Consider the following 24,710-nt stretch of genomic DNA (forward strand, 5'->3'; position numbering starts at 1 on the left):
ACAGTTCTGGTACCGGATTCTTTTGTCGCTGGTATTGTCCTGTTCTGAATTCTGACGCTTTATGGCTGTTTTTAAGGTGCAAAGGAAAATGAGAAGCACTAAGTATTAGATTAGATGGCAAATTGATATCTCGGATTATTCCAATCAATACTTCAATTTGAGGTCACCTATTAGAGGGGTTTCTTCTTGTCCTTGTTAATCTTGACTGAATTTTCAGTTCAACTGCCATTTAATTATCACTAATTTTTTTTTTTTTCTAAAACAATAAGGTGGGGGTGGACCCATTGAGATGGCGTGATCATGTATGTACAGGGAAAATTGTGAATAAGATTACCCAGTACTAATAATATCACCAAGTGGTGTGAGTGTGGGATTTGCAAGAAGGGGGTTTTGGGTACAAGACTCGACAAGCCAATCTCAATATCAAACTTTTGACTTATTTTGTGCAGTGGTTGTGGGGTTTATATATGTTTGAGTAATTGGTGATAATTTTATGTGAAAATGGTAGGTGAAATGACCAGCTTAGAGACTGCAAATGCAGAAGATGTTTGCTTAGAACTTCCTGCCCCTTCTGGTTGGAAGAAGAAGGTCGTTCATTCTCTCGTCTCTTTCTCTTTAAAGATGGTTTTTAGTTTTAATGGTGTGTTTAGGACTTACCGTTTGCTGATTATCTGTGGCTTGTTTGATATGGTTACTGTTTCTTGGTGTTCATTTTATAGGGGGTTTTCTGCTTGAGTGGTGGAATTTGATACAGTAATGAATTTTACGTTAGGGTTTGCTGGTTCATTATGATATTTATGCTGAATTACGAGTTAAGTTATTGTTATTTCTTGAATTGAAGGTTGATTATTTAGTTTTATGTGACTAGAGTGTGCCTTTGTGTTGTATTTATTTGCTTTTGGTATTATGCCCCGAATCTACTTCCAAATTATGCTGATAGTTTTTATCCGGTGTTTAGTTGTAAAATATCACTAATTATTGGCTATGCCTATGGGATATCACTGTCATCCTTTATTTTTGGTTTCTTTTGTCAGTGTAATTGTTCCATGGCATTGAGTTTTCATGAGGTGAAACCTTTGCGACCCTGCAATTAGGGTTGGAAGTGGCAGTGGGATCTTTGCACTTGTCTCATAGGAAATGCCATAAGAAACAATTTATTGCAATTTTGAAATTTCCAATTTTGGTTTAATTATGGAGAGTAAATTATTTGATCCTGTCAAAAAACTATATCACACTCTGTTTTTGTAATGGTGAGGAACAAAATCTTTTGAGCTCTGGGGCTTTCTACCGGGTATATGACTGACCGTTTGTTCAGATGCATTTTTTTGCTTGTTTTCTCTCCTTTACATCTTTGTCACTGCTGTTCACTGCATTTTTACTTCTTGACTTGCAAATAATTTGGACTTACTGCTTTATTAGGCAAGGTTTTACTGCATACTTGAGTGTAAGCATTCATGTGGAGAAATGATTTTTCTGTTTGGCATGCCTTCTATTTCAAAGAGTATATACAACGGTTTCTTAGGTTCCTCCTATGTAGAAGTAGATGTTGAAGTAAAGTTTCATATAATGTCTTCTGAAAAACATTTGATTTGGACTGGCTGTTGTTGACATAGCATCTAGAGATGTAAACGGATTTGCTGATCTTCAAGTTAGCTGCTTGACTAGAATTTTTGTCCCAAGGACATCCCAAAGATATTGCCTGATTGCCTTGGGCATATTGCCTCCTTTCCTTTTCATTGCTTAGAATAGTAAAGCTATCAAGGGCATTATGAACTTCTCAGTTTCTCATTTTGTGTAATTTCTATTGAGTGTATTGAATAAAGTTTATGACACGTATATTTCTGAATGTTGATATTTATTTGGCATAACCTTAATTTCTGGTTTAAAAGTCCGTTATCACTACTAACACTAGTCAGTTGAGTCAGTATAGCCTCAAGGTTTATGTACATTTGCAGTTCATGCCCAAGAAAGTTGGGACCCCGAAGAAGAGTGAGATTGTATTTACAAGCCCAACAGGAGAAAAAATCAGTAATAAAAGACAATTGGAACAATACCTGAAAGCACATCCTAGTGGTCCAGCATCTTCAGAGTTTGACTGGGGCACCGGGGAGACCCTGAGAAGATCAACAAGAATTAGTGAAAAGGTCAAGGCATCAAAGCCAGTAGAAAGTGAATCCCCAAGGAAACGTAGTAAAAAATCATCAGCTTCAAAGAAGGAGAGCAAAGAGATAGAAAATGCCCCTGAAAGAAATGAGGAAATTGATGAAGTTCATATGAAAGAGGCTGAAAAGATTGAGAATGATGATGCCGTGTTAGAAGAGGAAAAGGATGTTGTGAAGGAGAGCCAAGCTGAGAATAAAGATGAACATGATCTGGATGGAGCTCCTCCTAATGGAGCCAAAGTTGAAGAGGATGTTGATATGTCTAATGTTGAAGTATCCAAGAAAATTGATGGTGCAGAACCTGGAAACTTAGTAGGGGCTCAGAATGGTAGTCAAGCTGACGTTACTGGAGTACCTGAGGATAACATAGAAATGGAGAATGCTAAAGATCAAGAAAAGTTTAGTAAACCTCCTGTTGAAACACAGAACGAGCTTGGATCTGGAGAACATGACAAAGCAAATTTAGCAGCAGTAGGAGAGGGAAAACAGAAAACTGATGGCAGTGCTCCTGAAGCTGAAGGAGAACACAAGGAGAAGGATGCTTCAAATATTGATGATGGGGGACTGAATAATTCTGGTTTCAATGAGATTAGCAAGAAGGTGGAAGGAGAAGTGACTAAGAATGGCACCCATGACACTGATGCAGGCAAAATCAAGCCTGAAGTCACTGCTTAAATGGATTAACTTGATGCAAACTTCCCATTCATCTCTTTCTGACTCTTTTAGCTGATGAAAATTTTATCCTGTACAGCTGTTGTTTATAGATATCTGATTGTCCAACAAGATGTGCCATCTATACAATCATAGGTAAGAGTATAACATGTCGAGCGTCCATTCTACTTGTGGTGTTACTAATACTGTATCGTTAAGTACTGCTAATTTGATGTTTTTTATGCAGTAATGTAATAATAATTTTGAGCTTTATGAATGCAGTATTATCAGTGCCCGTTCACTGGGTTTTGGATTTACATGGTAATTTCAGGTCATATGGAATTTGCTTGTCACAGGTTAGTCAAATTGTAAAGAATATTTTACATCAAACTTTGCATCGGCTCAAGGACATCAATAAATGATTTACACCTTAAACTCACATTCAATTGAGATAACCTGTAAATCTCAAATCTTAAGGATTGGGGAAACCGTTGTGCGGTTGATGGAAGATACAAACGAATTCACCTGGTGTAGAATAAATGAAGCTTTAGGTTGTTCTCTCTGCGAAAGAAACAAAAAAGAAAAAGAATAAAATCTTCATCTCCCTTTCCTTTCCTTCACAGTCCCTTAAGCTGTTCAAGCAGTCCAGTCAAGGATGTCCATTTTTCGAATGCTCTGGCTGATGCCACAAAAGCAACTTTCGAGGACTCAATATCATTTTTAGTAACTGGAAACAAAGGAAAAAGAAAAGGCATTGTTAAGCTGCACAAGCACTGAAATTATGTCCCGACCCTCGGTTAAATTAGGGCTTTATCTCCTATTTGAAGATTTCTGCGAAATCTATTGCATTAAATGACACCTTGAAGCTGCTGTAGCCAACATAGAAATGGAAAAAGCTTAAGAAGCAAATTAATGAACTCATAGTTATGAAGTGGCATACCTGAAGAAATTAATGAAGCTAATGAGGAATTGAAGGTATCCACCTCAGTCTTTGCTTCAGGACTAGAGCTCAGCTGTTAAGGGGAGGCACAATAAACACTCAGAAGAACAATAGCATAGACTATATACATAAGTCACAGTACAAAAACTGCAAATGCTGCACCCAATCTTTGACAAAGTTCTCTTATTCCTCACATAACTACGGTATACACCACGAAAATTTTCTAGCTGTCAGAGAATTGATGGTCATTCAGATACAAAAAGGAAAACAAAACCGAATATTCATGTCATTCAACAACTGCTCAAACAACTAAGTGTGCGTAACACCACAAATTAGCTACCTTGGTGAAGGCTGTATTTACTTTTTGGACCCAATCTGTATCAGTGCTTCTACCAAGAACTGAACTAGCAGTAGACAGGTCGTTGTTGTCTATGGCTTGACCCACTTTACTCAGCTTGTAAACCAGATCCTGCAAATATCCTGCAACATGTCATTTTGATTTGTAAGCTTAGAGAAAAATCACTGCCTGCTTGTGAATGTCAAGCTCAGCTAATGTCAGTAATATAGAGTCTGTGCCAAGTAAACATAAGTCAGCTGTTGAGGTGGATAGTGTAAGTTGTTTATTTAACAAAGAAACTAAATGTGTTTGAATGTAGCTTCAGCTTTTCTTATTTTCAGCAATTCATGTAATCATGATGATTTCTTTTTCCAGGGAACAAAAGCAAATGAAGAGGCATAATGCATGACTTGGGCAAAATATTTAATAAAATTGCTTTTAATATGCCCCGGAGGGTAGCAGGATAGGCAAAGGTGGGTTGATTATGGATTCAAAATCGACTGACAATACATCAAAATCAAACTATTGATTTATCTAGTGCAATCCAAATTCACTACTGGTGACCATATTAAACTTTAATGTCCAAAAATCTCAAACCCTTGTCTCACGTCAGATGAAACAAAGCTGTTAAACATAATTGAAACATGGGCGTATTGAAGTCCAAATTATTCAATTCAGTAGTCAATTTGAATGTAAACAAAAAGAAGGGATTCAAGGGACTAAAGCAAACCTGTTTCTACTTTGGAGGAGCTGATAACACCTTGTCTTTCAAGTCTCTTCTTTCTGTCTCTCTTGACTTTCTCCAAGAGCTCTTGATCGTCATCGGCTTCTAATATAGCTGCATTGGCATCAAAACAGCCTTTACCACCCATTGAGAAAACAAAGCTTGAAATGAAGCAAACTGAGAGGCTTCTTTTCGTTAAACATGATGAAGGTAATGGCGACTCAGTGAAAGCCTTGGAAAGAGCAGTTAGTTGTTGCCTTTTGGCATTGCGTTTGTGAGGGCAAACTGATAATGAAGACGAGGAAGATGATGGTGATGATGAGGAAGAGGCTAGAGTGGAGGAGAGGAAGGCGTTTGCAGTAGAGAGAAATGAAGTTGCCATTTTTGTGTTTTGGTCTGTATTTCTGGTAATTTTGTTGGGGAAAAAAACTTAGAGGCACCGGCAATTTGGAAGTTGGAACCTTCAGAAGATAAGGTTGCTGGATTCTGTTATCTGATCCAGTCATTTTCTTATTTGCTTAAGGGTATTGATGTCATTTAACAGTTACACAGTTGACAGATTTTTCCTTAAATTATCTCTATCTTTTGGGAATGGACTGATGGACTCCTCTTAAGTTGTTCTTCTGTAAGAAAAATAGGGGAATGTTGATGGGTCCCTGAAGAACAGAAGATGCTGTGAAAGAAGATTCCCCACACGTGGATCAAAGTAGTAGGTAATACAAAAGCCTCCCTTATTAATCAACCTCTAATATAATCCCTTCAAGCCACCTTTAAAGACAACCCTTTTCTGTTACCCCATCTCTCAATCTCACATTTCTTTCACAACAAATACATATCTGCTCACCTTCAATGATTCCCTTGAGTGGTAAACATAGAGGATGTTCAAATATAAAAGTATGAACTCGAAATTCACGAGACATATTAAACCCCAAAGGGATGTTTTGATCCTCATTTAAAAGAAAAAATCATATCCATTTCTTATAAATTTATCAATAAAGATCTTTTCAATTTCTTCTCACATATTACTTCAAATATTTTTTTGATTATAAGGAGTCTTATTTAAACGAGACTATCTCTTCAGGATCAAATCAACTATATCAAACAAATAAAATTCAGAATTCAATAACTAATTCTATAACTATTAAACCGAGTTAGTCAAACATATATTCTTAATATATTGTTGGGAGATTTGAACCCAAGGTCTCCACCTTGGAGTCACTTTAAATTAGTCACTACCATAAGCATTCCAACTACAAAAAGGGATTCTACCTCTCTAGTGAAGTTGCTTTCTCCCTGTCTAAGAAATTGACTCCCTCAGTCTCTTTCCTACTTTTTAGCTTTTATTTATCCTTCTTTACTTGCCACTAAGCTTTTGGGATTATTGTATGGAAAGGAATGAATCATTATTAATTTCATTTGCAAGGCTTTACTCCCTTTAGTCTTGTGCTCCAAGTAAACACAAATTGCTTGTTTGATTGACACAATTAAGCAGTTGGCTTGTAGGAATCGCAATAATGATTCCTTAGCTCAATTTTTTTTAATTTGGTGGGTGGAACTCTACAAATGTAAATAATTTATTTGGAAAAAAAAAAAAGTTGCATAATCTTGTTAAGTTTGAGAAATTTGCTCACAACTTTTATGTCTTGCTAAGTAAGTGATCTATGTGTCAACTAACATGTACATTTCTTTTGGATTAATAATTATTTTTAAAAGGCCAAAATAACTATTTCCAACCCAAGGTTTGATGAAACGACAAATCTCCACCTATTAAGTTAAAAAAAAATATCTAATTTCTCATTCGTTGTTAATTTTAATAATTAAAGAGTATTTATCGTTTTTTTAATGTTATAATAGAAATATATTGTGGGGTGTCAATGTAATTTTTTAAAAATTTATTAAAGAAAAATAAATAAATATTTTTCTTATCTTATTTAGGATATTCTCATATTCATTTAGTATATTTTAAAAATATAATATAGTATTAATAGTTTGTTATATAACATTTACATCCTTTATTAAATATATCTTTTGCGATATAACTTGCAATTTTAAAATTATTGAGGGGTATATTAAAATTTTAAATTTAAAACATTCCAAACTTTTTTAAATTTAAAAGAATCCCCTTAAAATTTTATCAACACCCTTAATATATTCAAAAAATATAATTTATCTATTAACATATGATTAAACATCGTTGACACCTTTATTTATATTTGTATCAATTTTTTTATTATTTTTAATTAAAATTAATATAAAATAAGGTATACAATTATTTAATAAAATTTTGAAAGTAAAATATTATTTACCTTAAGTTTTTTTTTTTTTTGCCTTTTAGTAAATTTATTAAAAAAACAAAATTTGTTAAAAAATTTAACAGATAAGTTGAAAATTGATTTTTTCAAATTTAACGGATAGAACGTCCTTTCATCAAACTTTGGGTGGGAAAAAAACTTGGCCTGAAAAGAAACGGTAAAGAAGAAGAATTGAGCAAGAATAAGTACTAGTAAATCGTGACCAATCGATGATATAAACTTAAGAATAAAGTTCAATGGAAAAATCCTTCTCTCTCACTGAGAAAACGACCGCCAAAAAAAGTCCTTCAGTCTGTTTCATTTCCAAACAAATCTGACTCAGATCCATTCCTTCATTAAATGCCTATGTTAAGCCTTTACAAAGTGCTAAAGCTGGAATTTTTTTTGTTTTATGGTATGCCCCAGGAACCACGATCACTTCTTTCAATTTGAATTCCAATTCGAATTCGAATTCGGACGCGTTTTTGTTTTCAGTTACTAATTTGATCATTTTGAATCAGTTAGTTTTTATTCTTTCACCAAGACGTATGAGGAAAAGCTTGCGCTTCTTTCTTCGGTTTCATTTCCTGTTCCTTTTCTTCTTTACTACACTTGGTAATTTCTTTCTCTCTTTTCTTATTTTCTTCTTGTAAATTCTTGTAAATTTAGTTGTTTATATATATTCGAACTTTCTATTTGTATGTTACTAGGGAATTGATCATAGAAATTTGAAGATCAGTTGAGATTCGCCGTTTGATTTTTTTTTTTTTTTGTGTGTTCTATAATCGAAAATTATTTGGAATTCATATATTTCTGCAGCATCTGAAGATTGATTTTCTTTTTTAAAATGTCTTGGCTTTTGAGTTTGTTGATACTTGAATTTATTTATTTATTTTTACTCCCTTTTCTAAGGATGATGTTTTTGGTGTCTGCAGAAAATGTTATTGGTTCCTTAGATCAGAGAGTAACAATAACTTTACCGTCATACATTTTTTTATTATTTTTTTAATTTTTTGTTTTTGGGCTGTATGTTGAATTATTGTATTTTTCAATCATGGTGATTGATTTCTATATATAGATTGTAATGAATTTTTTCTTGAGGCATTGGTATGGAGGGAATTTTTCTTCAATCTGTATCTGTCTTCTCTTCAACCTGTTTTGTTTTATGTCAATATGAAAATTGGATGACAGTATCAATTCGATTTATATCATGTAATACATATTGTACAACTTGTATTGGTTCTTATTTTTGGATCCTGCAAAGAAGTCTACTTCACTTTTGTCGTGCTCATAGAGGACTAGTTGCACAGTTCCATCTAAACACACTTGTAATTTGATAGGACTTTGAAGAATGTTTGAATATTTTGCTTGAACATCTCCATATACTTCTCCACCAATGTAATGAATGCCATCACCTTCCTTATTTGCAGTTGCGTTGAGAAAATTGTAGCTGTCAGTTTTAAACTCAATGTATAATGGTGATCTTTTATGTTATCAATATGTAGTATCAAATGATAGACTAATTAATCAATTCATTTCTCTTCTTTTTCCCCAGCACCTAAGGTGGTGCAAGCCTTCACTGGAACTTATGGAATAAATTATGGAAGGATTGCAAATAACATTCCATCACCTGATGAAGTTGCTACCCTTCTCAGGGCTGCAAAGATAAAGAATGTTCGTATTTATGATGCTGATCACAGTGTTCTCCAGGCCTTCAGTGGGACTGGACTTGAAATTGTGGTTGGACTTCCGAATGGATATCTGAAAGACATGAGTGCCAATGAGAGTCGTGCCATGAGTTGGGTTAAAGAAAATGTGCAGTCCTTCCTTCCGGGTACGAAAATTGTTGGAATTGCTGTGGGGAATGAAGTTCTGGGAGGGGATGATTATGAACTGTGGGGAGCTCTTTTAGGCGCAGTTAGAAATGTTTACAATTCTATAAAGAAGCTTCATTTAACTGACATAGTTCAGATCACCACAGCTCATTCGCAGGCTGTTTTTGATAAATCCTACCCACCCTCTTCGTGTATATTTAGAGATAATGTTGCCCAGTATATGAAGCCATTATTGGATTTTTTCTCTCAAATTGGCTCTCCTTTCTGTTTAAATGCTTACCCATTTTTGGCCTACATGGGTGATCCAGAGAATATAGATATTAATTATGCTCTTTTCCTGTCAACTCAGGGGATTGATGACTCAAATACTAATCTGCATTATGATAATATGCTTGATGCTCAGATTGATGCAGCGTATGCTGCTTTAGAAGATGCTGGATTTAGAAAGATGGAAGTTATAGTTACTGAGACTGGGTGGGCTTCACAGGGAGATGACAATGAAGCAGCTGCAACTGTTGATAATGCTAGAACATACAATTATAATCTCCGGAAAAGGCTTGCAAAGAAGAAAGGAACTCCACTTAGGCCGAAGAATGTGGTAAAGGTTTATATTTTTGCAATTTTTAATGAAAATTTGAAACCGGGGCCAACTTCTGAGAGGAACTTTGGACTATTTAAGCCTGATGGGGGCATAGCATATGACATCGGATATCATGGTCTGAAATCTTCGTCTGCTGATTCATTGCAGAAGGTATTAGGTTCTTCACCACATGCCATATATTTTATTTTGAATTTGCTAATATTTTGGGTATTATATTTTCTCAATGGATGATATTCTGTTTGAGAAGAAAGAAAAGGAAAAAGGGAAAGAAAGAACTACTTAATTTTGTTGTCTTCCCATTGCATGACTTCTTCATCATGCTGACAAATTCTGATGCATCTTTCTATTTGACCACTGAATAATAGAATTTTATGAGAAGCATTTGGAAAAAGATTAGGAGAAGAGCAGCTCTGAACATCATTACACAGAGAAGAACTCATTTTATTAACTGCTACCAATTTCATATATGGCAAACTGCATCTCATACCAGCTCTCATCATGCCTTCCTGTTCTTTGACCGAATGATCTTCCTTCATCTTTATATAATCAAATGCTTGCGGCATCACACTTCAACATCAAAATTTTTTATTTTTTTTTCAATGAATCTCTTTATACTAAGCCTGAAAAGACAGTAGAAGTCTTTTATGACCACTTTGAATTGATATATCCTACCAACCCACTGTAAGAAATGGGAATGAGAACGTAAAAAGACTTAAGAGGGAGAAGATAAGTAATCTTATACTGCAATGCGCCTTTTCAGCAGTTAATTTGACCTCAAATGGAAGAGGATTAACTATGAAATAAATTTTGAGACTCAATTTTGAGTACTCAAAATTATGTATGTATGGTATTATTTTTAGGGCCATTTGGTTTCAGAGATTTAAAAATTACCTTGATAATTTATCTTTTATTACTTTCATTATCTTGCTTAGTTTGTCAGTAATGAAATATTACGATAATTTTCTATTACTAATGTTAACATGGTAGAAAATATAGATAGTAATCTGAGTATTCTTTTCACCTTAGATATTAAAAGATTACCAAGAAAATTTTGATTTTATTATAATTTTATTATAATTTATTGATTTTTTGAGATAAAAATAAATTTATTTTTAATTAATATAACAAATAATATAAAAAATATTTAAAAATAATTATATTCAAGGATATTTAGTAAAATAATTTACTAATATTTTTTTATTACCTTTAACTAAACATAATAATTATTTATATTTATCAAATTTTATCAAACATAGAAATCATTTATATTTAATAATCTTCTAAAGGAAAAAAGACTATTTCCCACCCATTTTTTATCCCATTCTCAAACCTATACCCATGGCAGATCAAAAATTATTTTTTTCACTCATGACCAAATTGTTGTCCATATTTTCAGTTAAGGACATAGGTAAAATGGTCATTTTAATTATAAACCTCAAAATTTTAAAATTTCACCATTTTCCCCCTCCAGGTTTTAAAAACTAACACCTTAACCCATCCTCAAAGTTTGAAAAGTTTAGATTTCACCCCTAAGGTTTGCTTCCTTCTCCAGCCACCACCGACGGCTAACGTATTCCACCGATCTCTCATCTCCGACTACAAAGGACAACGAAAGATGATCTTTCGTCGCCTAGATCTGGAAGAACAAACGAAGGACGACGTTTCATCGTTCTTCGTCGTCACGTCTGGACGACGCAACGAGCGACGAAGCGTCGTCCTTCATCGTCTGGGTGGATCTCTTCGTTGCACCGTACGACGGAGAGATGAAGATCTCTTCGTTGCATCACAGTCGTCACACCAGGAGAAGAAGGAGGCCGGTGATGACCCCAAAGATGTCGTCAGAAGATGAAGTTGAAGAACGGGGGTGAAACTGCTATTTTTGAAAGTTATGGGGGGCGACTGCGTTTTAAAAAATATGGAAACCCTAGGTTTAGAGGTGAAAATGTTACTTTTTAAAGTTTAAAAACTTTAGGTAAATGTGAAATGTTAGTTTCTAAAACCTATGGAGGGTGAAAAATAATAAACTTTATAACTTTTTAATATAAACAATAAAATAACTATTTTACCCCTCCTTTTAACAAAAAAAATGGATGAAAGTTTGGTCACGGATGGAAAAAATAGTTTTTGATCTGTCATGGGTATATGTTTGAGAATAGGGTAAAAAATGGGTGGGAAATAGTCGTTTTCTCTTTTTTAAGTAATCTATCTTTAAAGTGATTTTCGAATTTTGATAATAAAATATTATCCAAATCAAACATTCGTTTGGAATTATCTCTTAACCAGCCTAAAAACTAGAATACCAGAAAACTAAAAATTCCCGAAAGAAGGAAATAGATTGTAGATCTTTGATTCCACGGCTAAAATGCTAATATTTTGAAAGACCAACATCAAGAATGCTAAATCTTGTTCAATTTAATTCAGTGACAAATGAGACCCACTTTTAATTGAGGTCATGTGACACTTTTAATTGCCCTTGCCTCAGCTAGCTAGCATCTCTTGCCTTGACCCCTGACATGATCTTCTTGTTTCAGTAAGTTACCTACGGCTGTAAATAGCTGCATGTGCTTTCAGCGGACTGTACAAGTTATGGTTAATGACTGGTTGCAAAGAATGATATCTGCAATGACAAAGCTGTTTATTTAATTCTGATTTGGTGGATCTTTGACAATTGAGTATTGACCCCTATTTTGTCTGAACCAAGGGAAACTGCCTCAGATAATTCTTTACTATTCACAAGAAAAATATTGTTACAGGTGGAGACGTGCGTAGATGCATTTATTTACTTTATGATTTGTGACAGTAAATCATCCAATGTGTTGCCTCCTCTATGCTCAGGATTCCCCGGGTTGGGTGGGTTACATCCTGATCCTGATCCTTGATTTTAGCAGTCGTGCTGGGGTGATGTCTCTTATCTTTAGCTAGTCATTGAGCATGTCTTGGGGCTCTCCCTCTTCGTCTTCTATTTTAATGCCAAACCGGAGGAGACCGAGACACTCAAGTCAATAGAAACTGAAGTTTTCCATTCCTTGAAAGAGTAAAATCTATTACCACAGATTCTTGTATCCTCTATAAATTTCCCATTTTGAAGAGAAACAAAACTGCGCGAGAGAATTTATTTATTTATTTATTTTTTGTAAGAGGATTTGCAAATAATACCTCGAATTCATTTGGGGTTGATGGGTTTATATACTAACTGGCAAAATCACTAATTAGCACCTAAACTTTTCTTGGCATTTCGTTACCCTTCTAAGTTAACACAAACCTTTCTTTCACCTCACAACTTGATAAAATAATCAACCTCTCCTTTTCCCTAAAACTTACAACCTTGATCATACTTAAATCTCGATTATCTCCCAAAAAAATCTCAATAATAAATAACGTCAAAAGAGAAAAAGATCAACATACCTTTTACACATATATGCGGATATTATATTAAAAGACTTTTAAGAGGTTTTTGTTTTATTTTTTAATAGAATATTTAAATAGTAAAAGACACCGATTAAATAACGATGAACTATTAAAAAAATGTAACAAGATTATTTGAAATTCAATAGTTGTTTTCATGATTTTTTTTTCTTCCAAAGTAACATCATTTTCTTTTACCACGTGTGAATCAAAATCCTATGGAAGATGCCACATTTAGGGTGTTAAATTTAACTTTTCCATAGTTTGAGTTGTGCTTATGAATAAAAATGATTCATCTAACTAGTTATACCTATAAACAAATCTTAGTTACTTATTTATATAAATTGAGATGATCATTTTTTATTTTAAAATTATTTAATTAAATATTATTATATTAGATTGTATAAATAAGTTTATATTTTCTATACATGATATTTCCCGTCCGCAATATACCTCTGGAACTTGACGAAATTTCTGATAAAATATTTTGGAAATTTGGCCTGGCAATGACGGGGAAGTATGAATGGCAAACTGATTTGATCGGATAAGCTATGATGATTAGGAAAGAAACAATTAACAACTCCGATTGCCTCAGCTGATGCATCAACTGGTTTATGTATTTACCTGGTCTTGTTTAAGTGAAAAAAGTAATGTTAAAAAAATGTTAATCAGCGCCTAGCCAGAACAAACTAGTGGTGAAATGATGCAACGAAAACGTTAATTATTCAAAGGGGGAGAATCAGTTAGTATTTGTAGAAGAAATTACTATGGGGAGTTTTCATGTGGAAAAGAGGAAGAAACAATACGTTAAATAAAGAAGTAAAGAGAAGATTTCTTGGTCGTTGGTCATAGCTTAATGTATTATTTTATCCAATCTCAGGATGCCTGCCCCCTAATTCGTCAAAAAACATTTTAGAAAACGAATTATCTGGTGAGTTCATGAATTTTGACTAATTGAGCAGCATGATTTCTTGGGTTGATGGATGATCCTTTGGTAGATCTAATACTTCATGTTTTGACATCATGTTTACGTCATATTAAGTTTTGGATTTAAAGATATTCGAATTTAACTGAATTATAATCATTTTAAAAATACTCAACACAAATATGAGCCGTATAATAAAAGGTTAACTCGACGCAATCTAAATTGATTCTAGTTTAATAAAATATATTTATGCATGATCCGATTTGGGTTGATATTGATGTTATTGTTAAAGAGAATCACATCCGTAATTTAAGTTCAAAATAAAATATATTTATACATGATCCGATTTGAGTTGATATTGATGTTATTGTTGAAGAGAATCACATTCATAGTTTGAGTTTAACAAAGACACTCAATCTGAAGGTTTTATAATTTGAGTTTTGTTTTAGGTAATTAGAGATTCTGTTTTAGTTTTTTTTTTTGGCCGAGTTTTTTTTGTTCTTACTGTTTAAGGTAATTTTGAATTCAAAATTTATGTATTTTCTTCAAAACAAGAGAAAAATCAAATTAAAACAAAAATAGTAAAGTTTACTGATCAAAACCAAGCTCCAAATAAGCCACCGAGTGGGAAAAATGGAGGTGTTAATCATTCAAAGCCTTGGTCTTCATGGGAGTCAAACATGGTCAAAGGATTCAGAACTTTGTGAACAAGAAACTTCCTTCATCAAACTCAAATGTCACCAGCTAGAAGGGCTGAATTGTTTCATCGTATTTGCGGGTAAAAAGATCTTCAATCGGAGACTCATCTTGCTCAACCAGCTGAGGGAATTTCGCTCGACATTCATGTAGTTGTGTCGAAGAGGAATGCATTCATGAACAAGGTTAAAACGATAACTTTAATAAACTCTTGACCGAAATGTCATTGCCACAATGTGAGGTGGCAATTCCAATTATTTCTTTTTCGCCATTTATATGAACAGCCATTGGTAACATGCCCATTATCACTATTCGAAATTCGATGCAATTCGCAATTAAAAATATAACCATGTCAATTGTCCTTCGAATTGAAGAGTTACAAGTGTAGGCTTTAGCAAAAATTACCCATCAAGCAATCAAACACTTCTCTCCATTGACTTCGTTTCCCATTGCTATCGCTGATGCCAGTCTGTAACTACTGCGCCTCTTTGATTACACCCCTACTTCCTCTATATATCCTCAAACCCCCAACACAATTAAACACTAGAAACAGCAAGGGGCGACCAGATTTCCCTGAACACAACACAAAGAAAATATGGCTAGAATCAGCATGGCACAAGCTGTTACAGCTCTGGTTTTATCAGCAGCGACGCTGTTGCATGTCACATATGCCGTCAATTATACTGTTGGTGACACTACTGGCTGGACTCGCCCATCTGATTCCACCTTTTACACCACCTGGGTTGCTAGTAAAACCTTCAGAATCGGTGACTTTCTAGGTGAATATCTCGTTTACTTTTGCTACTCTCTTGAAGGCGTTTCAACGTTAACACAACTTTTTCTTGCAGTCTTCAACTTCGCTACAGGATCACACGACGTCGCCATAGTCACAGTGGATGCTTATAACAGCTGCAACGTCTCAAATACCATCCAAGTTTTACCAACTGGACCAGTGACTTTGAGCCTCAATACCACTGGTGAACACTATTACATGTGTACCATTGCTGGCCACTGCGCCGGTGGCCAAAAGCTAGCCGTTAACGTTGTCGCCAACACAGCCTCTGGTCCTTCTGGCTCCACAACCCCTACCAGCGCCGCCTCATCATCACGTGGCCTGACTTTCGCTTTCTTGATAGTTATTGTCATCGGCTTATTCTGCTAGTTCCACTACTTGATAGCATACTTGCTTCTATATATAATCTGGGTTTTTCGTTTTATATGCTTCCGAATTATAATAGTCATCGTATTATGATATTGATTTTGTATATTTGAATAAGGATGTTTGCATCAGCTGTTGGATTACTATAATTATGGCAGTTTTTTTCTAATTGATTCGGAGAATATGAATTTACTTCTCTGCAAATCCTCTGCTTAGTTTATTAGACAATATTCTCCATGATTATAGAGTTAAGCCTGCACAAATCGTCGGATTTAATAGTTTAGTTTCCTCCATGTATCTACGCAGAGCTGAGAGTAAAGGACTAAAGTTCCTTTGAATGAGAGATCAACGTCACCTACTAACTTTGAGAGATCAACTTCACCTACTAGCTTTGACTATGAACGGTTGGATAGGACCTCAACTAAAATCCTAAATGAATTTTGGAAACAGGTTTCATCTGCAATCTGCAGGATTTCCCAAGCACTTCTTCTAAGCTGAAAGACATTGTAGAAATCATGGCGTTTCCATTTATTAAAGTAAAATTTAAGAACTGTAAATCTTGACTTAAGGAAATACCGGGAAGCCCCTCTAGAATTCATTTTTCTATTAGCCGGTTCGTCATAATTGATATATTAATGAAAATGAATCATTTTATAGTCATGGTTTATGTGGATGTCTCTCAAACAAATCAGATTGAAATATCTGAGAGATGGAGACAAAAGGCCATGAAATTAACTTGTAAGAAGCCATTCGAATTGCTAGAAAACTGTCACGATTGAGTTTCAAAATGCAGGTGCTCTAGCTCGCAATTTCACATGGTGAATTGAAATGGCAAGATTCATGCGATTTCACAAAGTTTTTAGTCAGTAGCAATGAGGGAAAACCAAACAAAACCTGACAGTGAAGAAGAACAGCAGATGATGGTCTAAGTCTTTCAAAAACCGGCCAAGAATTCGGACACCTTAACACATGCAAAGGAAAAATAAATAAATAAATAAAAGCACTACAATCCCAACTCTTTTCTACAAATTTATGCACCACCTTTAAAGAATAAAAAATCATAGTTTCATTAAATTTTAGGTGTTCGGCCAAATAAAAACGGAGTCGTCCCAGACTGACTTAATATTTAACCCCGAGTTGTCACCACCCATATCTTGAAAGGAAATTACAAATTATAGTACCCTTCAGCTTCACTAAGTCCTTGTGGTTGTTCTTCGTCATTAGTTTTTTCAAAATCAAGATATACTCTCCGAGTTTAACAGTGAAGATGGTGCTGTTGTAGGAGTCCAAATCTTGGACAGTCCATTTTTCAGATTCCAATTTAATTATAAGGTGTTGGAGGAGATGTTGACTTTAATGATACAGATAAATTAAAAAAGGTGAAATAATTAGGGATATTAATTAAAATAAGTAAAAACTTTTCTGTTTATACCTTTTTAGGTAAACACATAGTAGTTTTACTTTTATAAGTAAATTTTTTTATAACTCCAAAAATACCCTTCTAGCCCTATATGTGTAGACGTTGAAAGGAAGGTGTGGTGCGCGCGATGCGTACAGAGTGCGCACACCCTCATATATATATATATATTTAAAAATTATTATTATTATTTATGTATATTATATTAAATATTATAATATTTAATATAATATACATAAATAATAATAATAATAATAATTTTTAAATATTATATTATATTATTTAATATATATATATATATATATATATAAAAGAAAGTGTGCGCGCAGTTGTTTATATATATTATATGAGGGTGCGCGCACTCTGTACGCACTGCACACTGGGCATGCACCGCACGCACTCCGCATGCATCGCGTGCACCACACCTTCCTTCCAGCGCCTACACCTACAGGGCTGGGAGGGTATTTTTGGAGTTACAAAAAAATTTGTTTATAAAAGTAAAACTACTGTGTGTTTGTCTAAAAAGGTATAAATGAAAAATTTTTTGTCTATTTTAATTAAAATCCCAAATAATTATGGCTACATAAAATAGTTATTTAATTTTTAGCATTGTATTAAGGTATTTTCAGATGAAAGGAATTTAAGAGGAAAAAAGTTACAAGGAAAGAAAATGTTAAAGAGTAATATTGTACGTATAAATAAATTATATAATTTATTTATAAAAGTTATAATATTATTAAAGAATTTAATAATTTTAAAATAAATAAATTATATTAATCAATAATATATTATTACCTCACTTTGTACGTATTACTGTTGGGAACTCGATGTAATTCTCAATTAAAAATAAAACCATCTCAACTGTTCTTCGAATCGAAGAGTTACAAGTGTGGGCTATAGCAAAACTTACCCATCAAGCAATCAAAAACTTCTCTCCTTTGACTTAGTTTGCCATTGCTGTCGCTGATGCCATTCAGTAACTACTCCGCCGCTGGACTGCACCCCTACTTCCTCTATATATCCTCAAACCCCAACGCAATTAAACAGTAGAAACAGCAAGGGGGCGACCGGATTTCCCTGAACACAACGCAAAGAAAATATGGCTAGAATCAGCATGGCACAAGCTGTTACAGCTCTGGTTTTATCAGCAGCGACGCTGTTGCATGTCACATATGCCGTCAATTATACTGTTGGTGACACTACTGGCTGGACTCGTCCATCTGATTCCACCTTTTACACCACCTGGGCTGCTAATAAAACCTTCAGAATCGGTGACTTTCTAGGTGAATATCTTATTTACTTTTGCTGCTCTTTTGATGGCGGTTCAACGTTAACACAACTTTTTCTTGCAGTCTTCAACTTCGCTACAGGATCACACGCCGTCGCCATAGTCACACTGGATGCTTATAACAGCTGCAACGTCTCAAATACCATCCAAGTTTTACAAACTGGACCAGTGACTTTGAGCCTCAATACCACTGGTGAACACTACTACATGTGTACCTTTCCTGGTCACTGCAACGGTGGCCAAAAGCTAGCCATCAACGTTGTTGCTGCCACAAATAACACAGCCCCTGCTCCTTCTGGCACCTCCGTCCCTCCAGGCACCACCGTCCCTTCTGTCACTGCCGTCCCTCCTGGCACCACAACTCATACCAGCGCCGCTTCACCATCACGTGGCCTGACTTTCGCCCTCTTGATGCTTATTGCCATCGGCTTATTCTGCTAGTTCCATTACTAGTTAGCATTACTTGCTTCTATATATAATTTGGGTTTTTCGTTTTATGTGCTTCCGAATTATAATAGTCATTGTATCGTGATATTGGTTTTGCATATTTGAATAATAAGGCTGTTTGCATCCGCAGTTGGATTACTATAATTATGGCAGTTTTTTTCTGATTGATTCGGAGAATGTGAATTTACTTCTCTTAACTTTACAGGACCTGCAAAACCTCTGCTTAGTTTATTAGACAATATCATAGGATTCAATAGTTTAATGTTCTCTTTGTATCTACTCAGGGCTGAGTAAAGACTAAAGTTCCTTTGAATGAGAGATCAACTTCACCAACCAACGTTGACAATGAACGGTTGGATAGGACCTAAATGAATTTTAGAGTCAGGTTTCATCTGCAATCTGCAGGATTTCCAAAGCACCTCTTCTAAGCAGAAAAAGTAAAAAACATTGTAGAAATCATGGCGTTTACATTTTTTTAAGCAAAACTTTAGAATTGCAAATCTTGACTTCAGGAAATACAGGGAATTCTAGCATTCCCTTTTTTTTTTTTTTAATTGGCCGTTCCTCATAATTGAAATATTAATGAAAATGAACAATTTATAATCATGGTTTATGTGGATATCTCTCAAACAAAACAGATTGAAGTATTTCTGATGATTGCTTCCTTACCAGTTCACTCTTACCCAAACTAGCAAGGTTTAAGACACTTCGAGAATATGCAGTTAATAGTCAACTTTTTCCTGTTTTTCTTGGTAAATAATAATAAAAAGGCCAAATACAATGTCCCACCTAAACTTTAATGAACTGCCGAACCCGCCCACTAAGTTTGAGAAGTCTATTGGTTCACCCGTCATTCACTTCTATTAATGAAAACTGTATTGTTTCGTTATAAATTACTACTTTTTTTCTAGTAAAATTATAAAACTACCTTGAACATATAAAACAAATGCAAATTATCACCCTGTCTGTTTTCATTCAAATCATGAAAATATCTTGAACTAATTATTGAAAGAATGAGACCATCATCTATTTATATTTTCTCTGTCAATCTCCATCTGACTTTTCCTCATTGCTGCTAACTGGGAAAGAAAAGTAAAAGTCGAGTTATAATGCCTCAACCACGTTCTTTACCATTCCCAGCTCTTTTCTATAAATTCACATACCTCTTCTTCTTTCCCATGTTCAACTTTTTTCCTTTTTAACTAAATCTAAGAGATGGAGACACAAGGCCATGAAATTAACTTGTAAGAAACCATCGAATTGCTAGAAAACTGTCATCATTGAGTTTCAAAACACAAGTGCTCTAGCTTGCAATTTCACATGGTGAATTAAAATGGCAAGATTCATGCGATTTCACATAGTTTTCAGTCAATAGTAATGAGGGAAAATCAAACAAATCCGACGAAGAAGGAAAAAGCAAATGATGGACCAATTCTTTCAAAAACCATTCAAGGATCCTTACACCTTAACCACATGCAAAGGATAAATAAATAAATAAAAGCACTACAATCCCAACTCTTTTCTACAAATTCATGCACCACCTCTTCCATGCCATTTTCAACTTTCTTCTTGTTATCATGAACTTTTGATATTGAAGAATAAAAAATTATGGTTTCATTAAATTTCTGGCGTTTGGCCAAATAAAAACGAAGTAGCCCAAATTGACTTAATTTAATAACCCCGACTTGTCACCAGCCATATCTTAAAAGGAAATGACAAGCCCTCATACTCAAACAATTGACCGATATATAATAATGAGCGGTAAATTACAAACATGCGCCCTTAAAAGAAAGAATTTAAATTTATAAAAAACAAAAACTTTATTTGTGTGTATATATATATATATTTGATAGTCGGGACCTGTCCATATTTGTTGTGTGGGTAAAGTCGAGACATAATAATCGAATCTATAATTATTGTATCAGATAAATCAAAATTTTATAAACATAACAAAGACTCGAACCCAAATTTTCACCTTAAAAATTTTACCATTCCGCTAATTTTGCTAAACTTTACATTACTTTATTTATATTATGCGGTCAACATATGCTAACATATAATATTTTGTAGCTATTGTCCATTTCATCTTCTATTAAATATTGTAAGTTGACCCAGCAATTTATTATTTTCGTTAATACAAATGTCTTTACAGGACACTCGCTTGAAAATTATGAAGAGTATTTTTGCTTATGGAGTGTAAAAGGAATCTTAGAGAGAATTAGAGAATATTAATTTTGTTTTGAATGATCGTAAAATATTGGCAAAAGGAATTTTAGAAAAAGAAGATCCTTCTGTCTAGCCTCTCTTTTGGTTTTTATTTGCAGGTGAAAATGGTGATATTGTCATGAGCAATGTTATGTTTACACATTTTTTACACATATTTGGATACAAAGATGGCTTATTATTATATAATTGAGTAATATTTTATCTTTAATTCGAAATCATTTAGTTAAAATTTAGACATATTTTATCAAAAATATGTACTTAAATTGTATATCAAAAATATATATACATAATTTAATTATATTGTTGGACATAGTACTTGAAGGTTTTCTTTAGTCTGTATGTCCATTCAAATAGGCAGATGTACGTATCGTTATAACCAACACACATTAAAATTAGTTAGGTGTAGCATCCCCATTTCACATTTAATGTAAAACATGTTATCTAACCAGTCAAATCACTTTGTATTTAATGTGTCACCGAAGTGATACAACTATCTTTCATTATACGAGATTTAGTTCCCTTGGCAAGGTCATTCGCAAGTGAAAATGGTGATATTGTAATAAGCAATGTTATGTTTACATATTTTTTTATATAATTTAAATACATAGATGATTTATCATTATGTGATTAGAAATTATTTTATCTTTAATTTAGAATTATCCAATCAAAATTTGGATACATTTTATGAAAAGTATGTACACAAATTGTATATCAAAAATGTATATACATAATTTTATTATACTGTCATATAATGAACACATAATACTTGAAGGTTTTCTTTAGTTTGTATGTCTATTCAAATAGAGAGACATATGTATCACCATGATCAACACATGTTAAAATTGGTTGGGTGTAGCATCCCCATTTCACATTTAATGTGATGCATGTTATCTCACATGTTTAATCACTTTATATTTAATGTGTCACCAAAGTGATACAACTATCTTTTATTAATCGGGGACTTAATTCTCTTGGTAATAAGGTGATAATTATACCTAGATGTTGGCTTCTACAATTTGAGTGTTTGACCCAATGGTGAATGCATGGTCATGATCTGACAAGCTAAATTTCCTCCTATGTAAGCAACTATATGCATTCAACCGCCCGAGTTATCTTCAAGCCCTTGGCGTAAGTTGTCCACATGCTCACTGTAGTGTGCTGAGTTGCTCAGATATCGAATGCTCACCATGTACTTTCCATCTGATAACTAGACACTATCTAAGGTACAATTATCAAAGGGTAAGGTTGACTCGCACAGATAGAACTTCAAAAACTCTTAAACTCTATTGTGTGCATGAATGGTACGTGTAAGGTTAAGACTTAAACGTGTGTTCATGATGACATTAGAGGCTGAAATATTTCTCCTTTGCATTAATAAGAGCACATTCTTTCAATAAGAGCACTTTGTGACAGTTTAAAACCATATGTTGGACTATTGACATAAGGTCCCTTAAACGATGAAGACTTTTTTCGCCCAGAGGCCTTTGCCAATAAATTGTCCTTTACTTGCCACTTTCTTGCTTGTTGTCTTCGAAGGACCCCAAGAAAGTTTCTCAGCTTTCTAACTTCCAAAGTCTTGCACATTCTGTCAACTTCAGCAAGCTATTTCTAACAGAAATTTTTAGAAGTTCTTAAATGCCAACAAACATAAATCCCTCTGGAGTTTCTCACCACTCCCCGAATTCAGAAGGCGGGTGAAACGTGGTGGGACTTCTACATTTGCTAATGTGGTTCGGGGACTTCTGCATCAGGCTCTTAGGCCTTCATTCTGACATCAAAGTTAATTGAAGACACCAACGCCCATTCTTCAATATCAGAGCGAGTTGAGGATGTTCTTACTTATTCTCCAACTTGCTGTAATGCTGGAGAGAAGCACTCCTTATCAGCCATGGAAAAGGGGGAAAGGACAACCAAGGGGCCATTTAAATAGCCTAGCACCAAAGAAAACTTCTTGTTTGTTGCCAGAAAGTATGATGGTTGCACTATTCAATGTCAGCATTACAAAAGAATACAAATCCATATCAAATAATCCGTGTATAGTAATTGGAATATGCTTATTGAAAAATGGATAACATAATTATTTTTCTATAAATGTTGATAACTCGACATATACATAGATATGGAAAAGATATCCTAAACATTTACAACTTGAGTTCATATCGTCTTGTAAAGAAAAAACAAGCATTACTCTGACCTCACCTGGCAAATATTTCTTCATCTGCATCTGCCCTGATCAATGCGCAGCTGGTGAAAGTTGGCCATCAACGTTACCAGTGTTAGAATAGGTGTCTAAAGCCAACCCATTAATCTCTCCTTAAAAGGTGGCTTGAATAGTAAAGAGGTGGACTTCCAAGGTAGAGAACTTGAGTTCAATAAGTTCCTCAGCAACATACCAAGATTATACTTTTGATTGATTGACTTTGTTTAGGTCCTAAGATTTTACTTATTGGTTTTGATTGATTTAGCTCTAAAAGATCCTCCTATATCTATCATCGTAATTACAATTTACTTTTATAATTTATCAAATGTATCTAAATTTAAATGAAATAACGCCTCCTATAAATAGTTTGAGTGACAATAGAAAGGATTCTAAGTATATAAGAATAAATGTTTAAATTTCTTTCAACGACATTTCAAAATTAAATTTTTGACTTATCTAAACTGTCAACCAACGTAAAGATCAAATTGTATAATAACTGTGTGACGTGGGTAAATTTTGTCATTCATTCATAAGTCATAAACTTGTCAAGTTTGGCGGTATTAAATGTTACTAACTTTTAAGTTTTGAGGCCAATGACTAGAATTTTATATCAAGCTTTTGAATCAAAATTATAATTCCAAAGATGTATGTTATATGCAAGATATTATAAGATTTTCCATTAGGCATTATGTAAACAAACGCTTGTACATAATTGACGTGGAATAAATCTTGCATATCATTTATCCATAATATATTGATTTGATTTTCATGCTTTAATTCACATTCAATTTGTGAAAAAAAAAATTTACTAATAAAAACTATCGTGTCAAGGATGAAATTTGTTATAAGATGTTAATCTATAATGTAAGTTAATATTATATGTATATATTTTTTTAATACACAATTAATAACATATATGATGTATCATTATGTGATTAAGTATTATTTTACTCTTAATTCAATTTATATAAACAGTTTTATCGTTAAATTATGACAAAAAAACTTATTATCACCCAAGTTTTAGTGAATTCTTAAACTCCCACCCGTTAAGTTTATCAGGTGGGAGTTTGAGAGGCTTAAAATTATTATTTAGTGAGATGTTTAACGTGTTAAATGAGTATTGTGTAGCATGGTGAAACTAGGTGCCTCTTCACATGGGCATTTTTCTAGATTGTTGAGTGGATTTAGAGAAAAATATTTTGGCAAGAGAAGAATATTGAGTTGTAATAGAGATCAAACTTATTCAATTTGTATCATTCATTCAATTTATATAAATAGTTTTATTGTGAAATTATGGTTAAAAAACTTATTTTCATCCAAGATTTAGTAAATTCTCAAACTTTCACCCATTAAGTTTACTGGTGGAAGTTTGAGAAATCTAAAATTATTGTTTAGTGAGATGTCTA

General features: G+C 33.8%; 5 protein-coding genes across 10 annotated transcripts; 4 read left to right on the forward strand and 1 right to left on the reverse strand.

The window, feature by feature from the left end:
- LOC123194983 (methyl-CpG-binding domain-containing protein 11-like) lies at window positions 1-3,132 on the forward strand. Of its 4 annotated transcripts, none has more exons than XM_044608504.1 (3): window positions 1-31; window positions 509-588; window positions 1,956-3,132. In XM_044608504.1, exons 2-3 carry the CDS (start codon window positions 514-516, stop codon window positions 2,835-2,837), a joined length of 957 nt encoding a protein of 318 aa, XP_044464439.1. In that variant the 5' UTR covers window positions 1-31; window positions 509-513; the 3' UTR covers window positions 2,838-3,132. The 4 variants fall into 4 exon arrangements, with proteins under 4 accessions (XP_044464439.1, XP_044464438.1, XP_044464440.1 ...); XM_044608503.1 differs by lacking the exon at window positions 1-31 and adding an exon at window positions 53-394; XM_044608505.1 differs by lacking the exon at window positions 1-31 and having other exon boundaries at window positions 53-588; window positions 1,420-3,132.
- Window positions 3,133-3,148: 16 nt separating this feature from the next.
- On the reverse strand, window positions 3,149-5,276 carry LOC123194984 (thylakoid lumenal 16.5 kDa protein, chloroplastic). Its single transcript, XM_044608506.1, has 4 exons — window positions 4,821-5,276; window positions 4,094-4,233; window positions 3,754-3,826; window positions 3,149-3,540 (listed from the first exon to the last, which is right to left on the reverse strand). The coding sequence occupies exons 1-4, from the start codon at window positions 5,194-5,196 to the stop codon at window positions 3,431-3,433; spliced, it is 699 nt and encodes a 232-aa protein (XP_044464441.1). The 5' UTR covers window positions 5,197-5,276; the 3' UTR covers window positions 3,149-3,430.
- Window positions 5,277-7,336: 2,060 nt separating this feature from the next.
- On the forward strand, window positions 7,337-12,566 carry LOC123193971 (glucan endo-1,3-beta-glucosidase 14-like). 3 transcript variants are annotated; one of them, XM_044607069.1, is made up of 4 exons: window positions 7,337-7,520; window positions 7,631-7,720; window positions 8,661-9,691; window positions 12,073-12,566. In XM_044607069.1, exons 1-4 carry the CDS (start codon window positions 7,466-7,468, stop codon window positions 12,073-12,075), a joined length of 1,179 nt encoding a protein of 392 aa, XP_044463004.1. In that variant the 5' UTR covers window positions 7,337-7,465; the 3' UTR covers window positions 12,076-12,566. The 3 variants fall into 3 exon arrangements, with proteins under 3 accessions (XP_044463004.1, XP_044463002.1, XP_044463003.1); XM_044607067.1 differs by lacking the exon at window positions 12,073-12,566 and adding an exon at window positions 9,907-10,418; XM_044607068.1 differs by lacking the exon at window positions 12,073-12,566 and adding an exon at window positions 9,907-10,418 and having other exon boundaries at window positions 7,386-7,520; window positions 7,627-7,720.
- A 2,523-nt stretch (window positions 12,567-15,089) lies between these two features.
- On the forward strand, window positions 15,090-15,784 carry LOC123195319 (umecyanin-like). Its single transcript, XM_044609008.1, has 2 exons — window positions 15,090-15,346; window positions 15,416-15,784. The coding sequence occupies exons 1-2, from the start codon at window positions 15,163-15,165 to the stop codon at window positions 15,727-15,729; spliced, it is 498 nt and encodes a 165-aa protein (XP_044464943.1). The 5' UTR covers window positions 15,090-15,162; the 3' UTR covers window positions 15,730-15,784.
- Window positions 15,785-18,172: 2,388 nt separating this feature from the next.
- Window positions 18,173-18,929, forward strand: LOC123193832 (umecyanin-like). Its single transcript, XM_044606892.1, has 2 exons — window positions 18,173-18,426; window positions 18,496-18,929. The coding sequence occupies exons 1-2, from the start codon at window positions 18,243-18,245 to the stop codon at window positions 18,870-18,872; spliced, it is 561 nt and encodes a 186-aa protein (XP_044462827.1). The 5' UTR covers window positions 18,173-18,242; the 3' UTR covers window positions 18,873-18,929.
- Window positions 18,930-24,710: the final 5,781 nt, after the last annotated feature.

The sequence above is a fragment of the Mangifera indica genome, chromosome 13, assembly GCF_011075055.1.
Source record: "Mangifera indica cultivar Alphonso chromosome 13, CATAS_Mindica_2.1, whole genome shotgun sequence".
In the NCBI taxonomy this organism is placed as follows: Eukaryota; Viridiplantae; Streptophyta; class Magnoliopsida; order Sapindales; family Anacardiaceae; genus Mangifera; species Mangifera indica.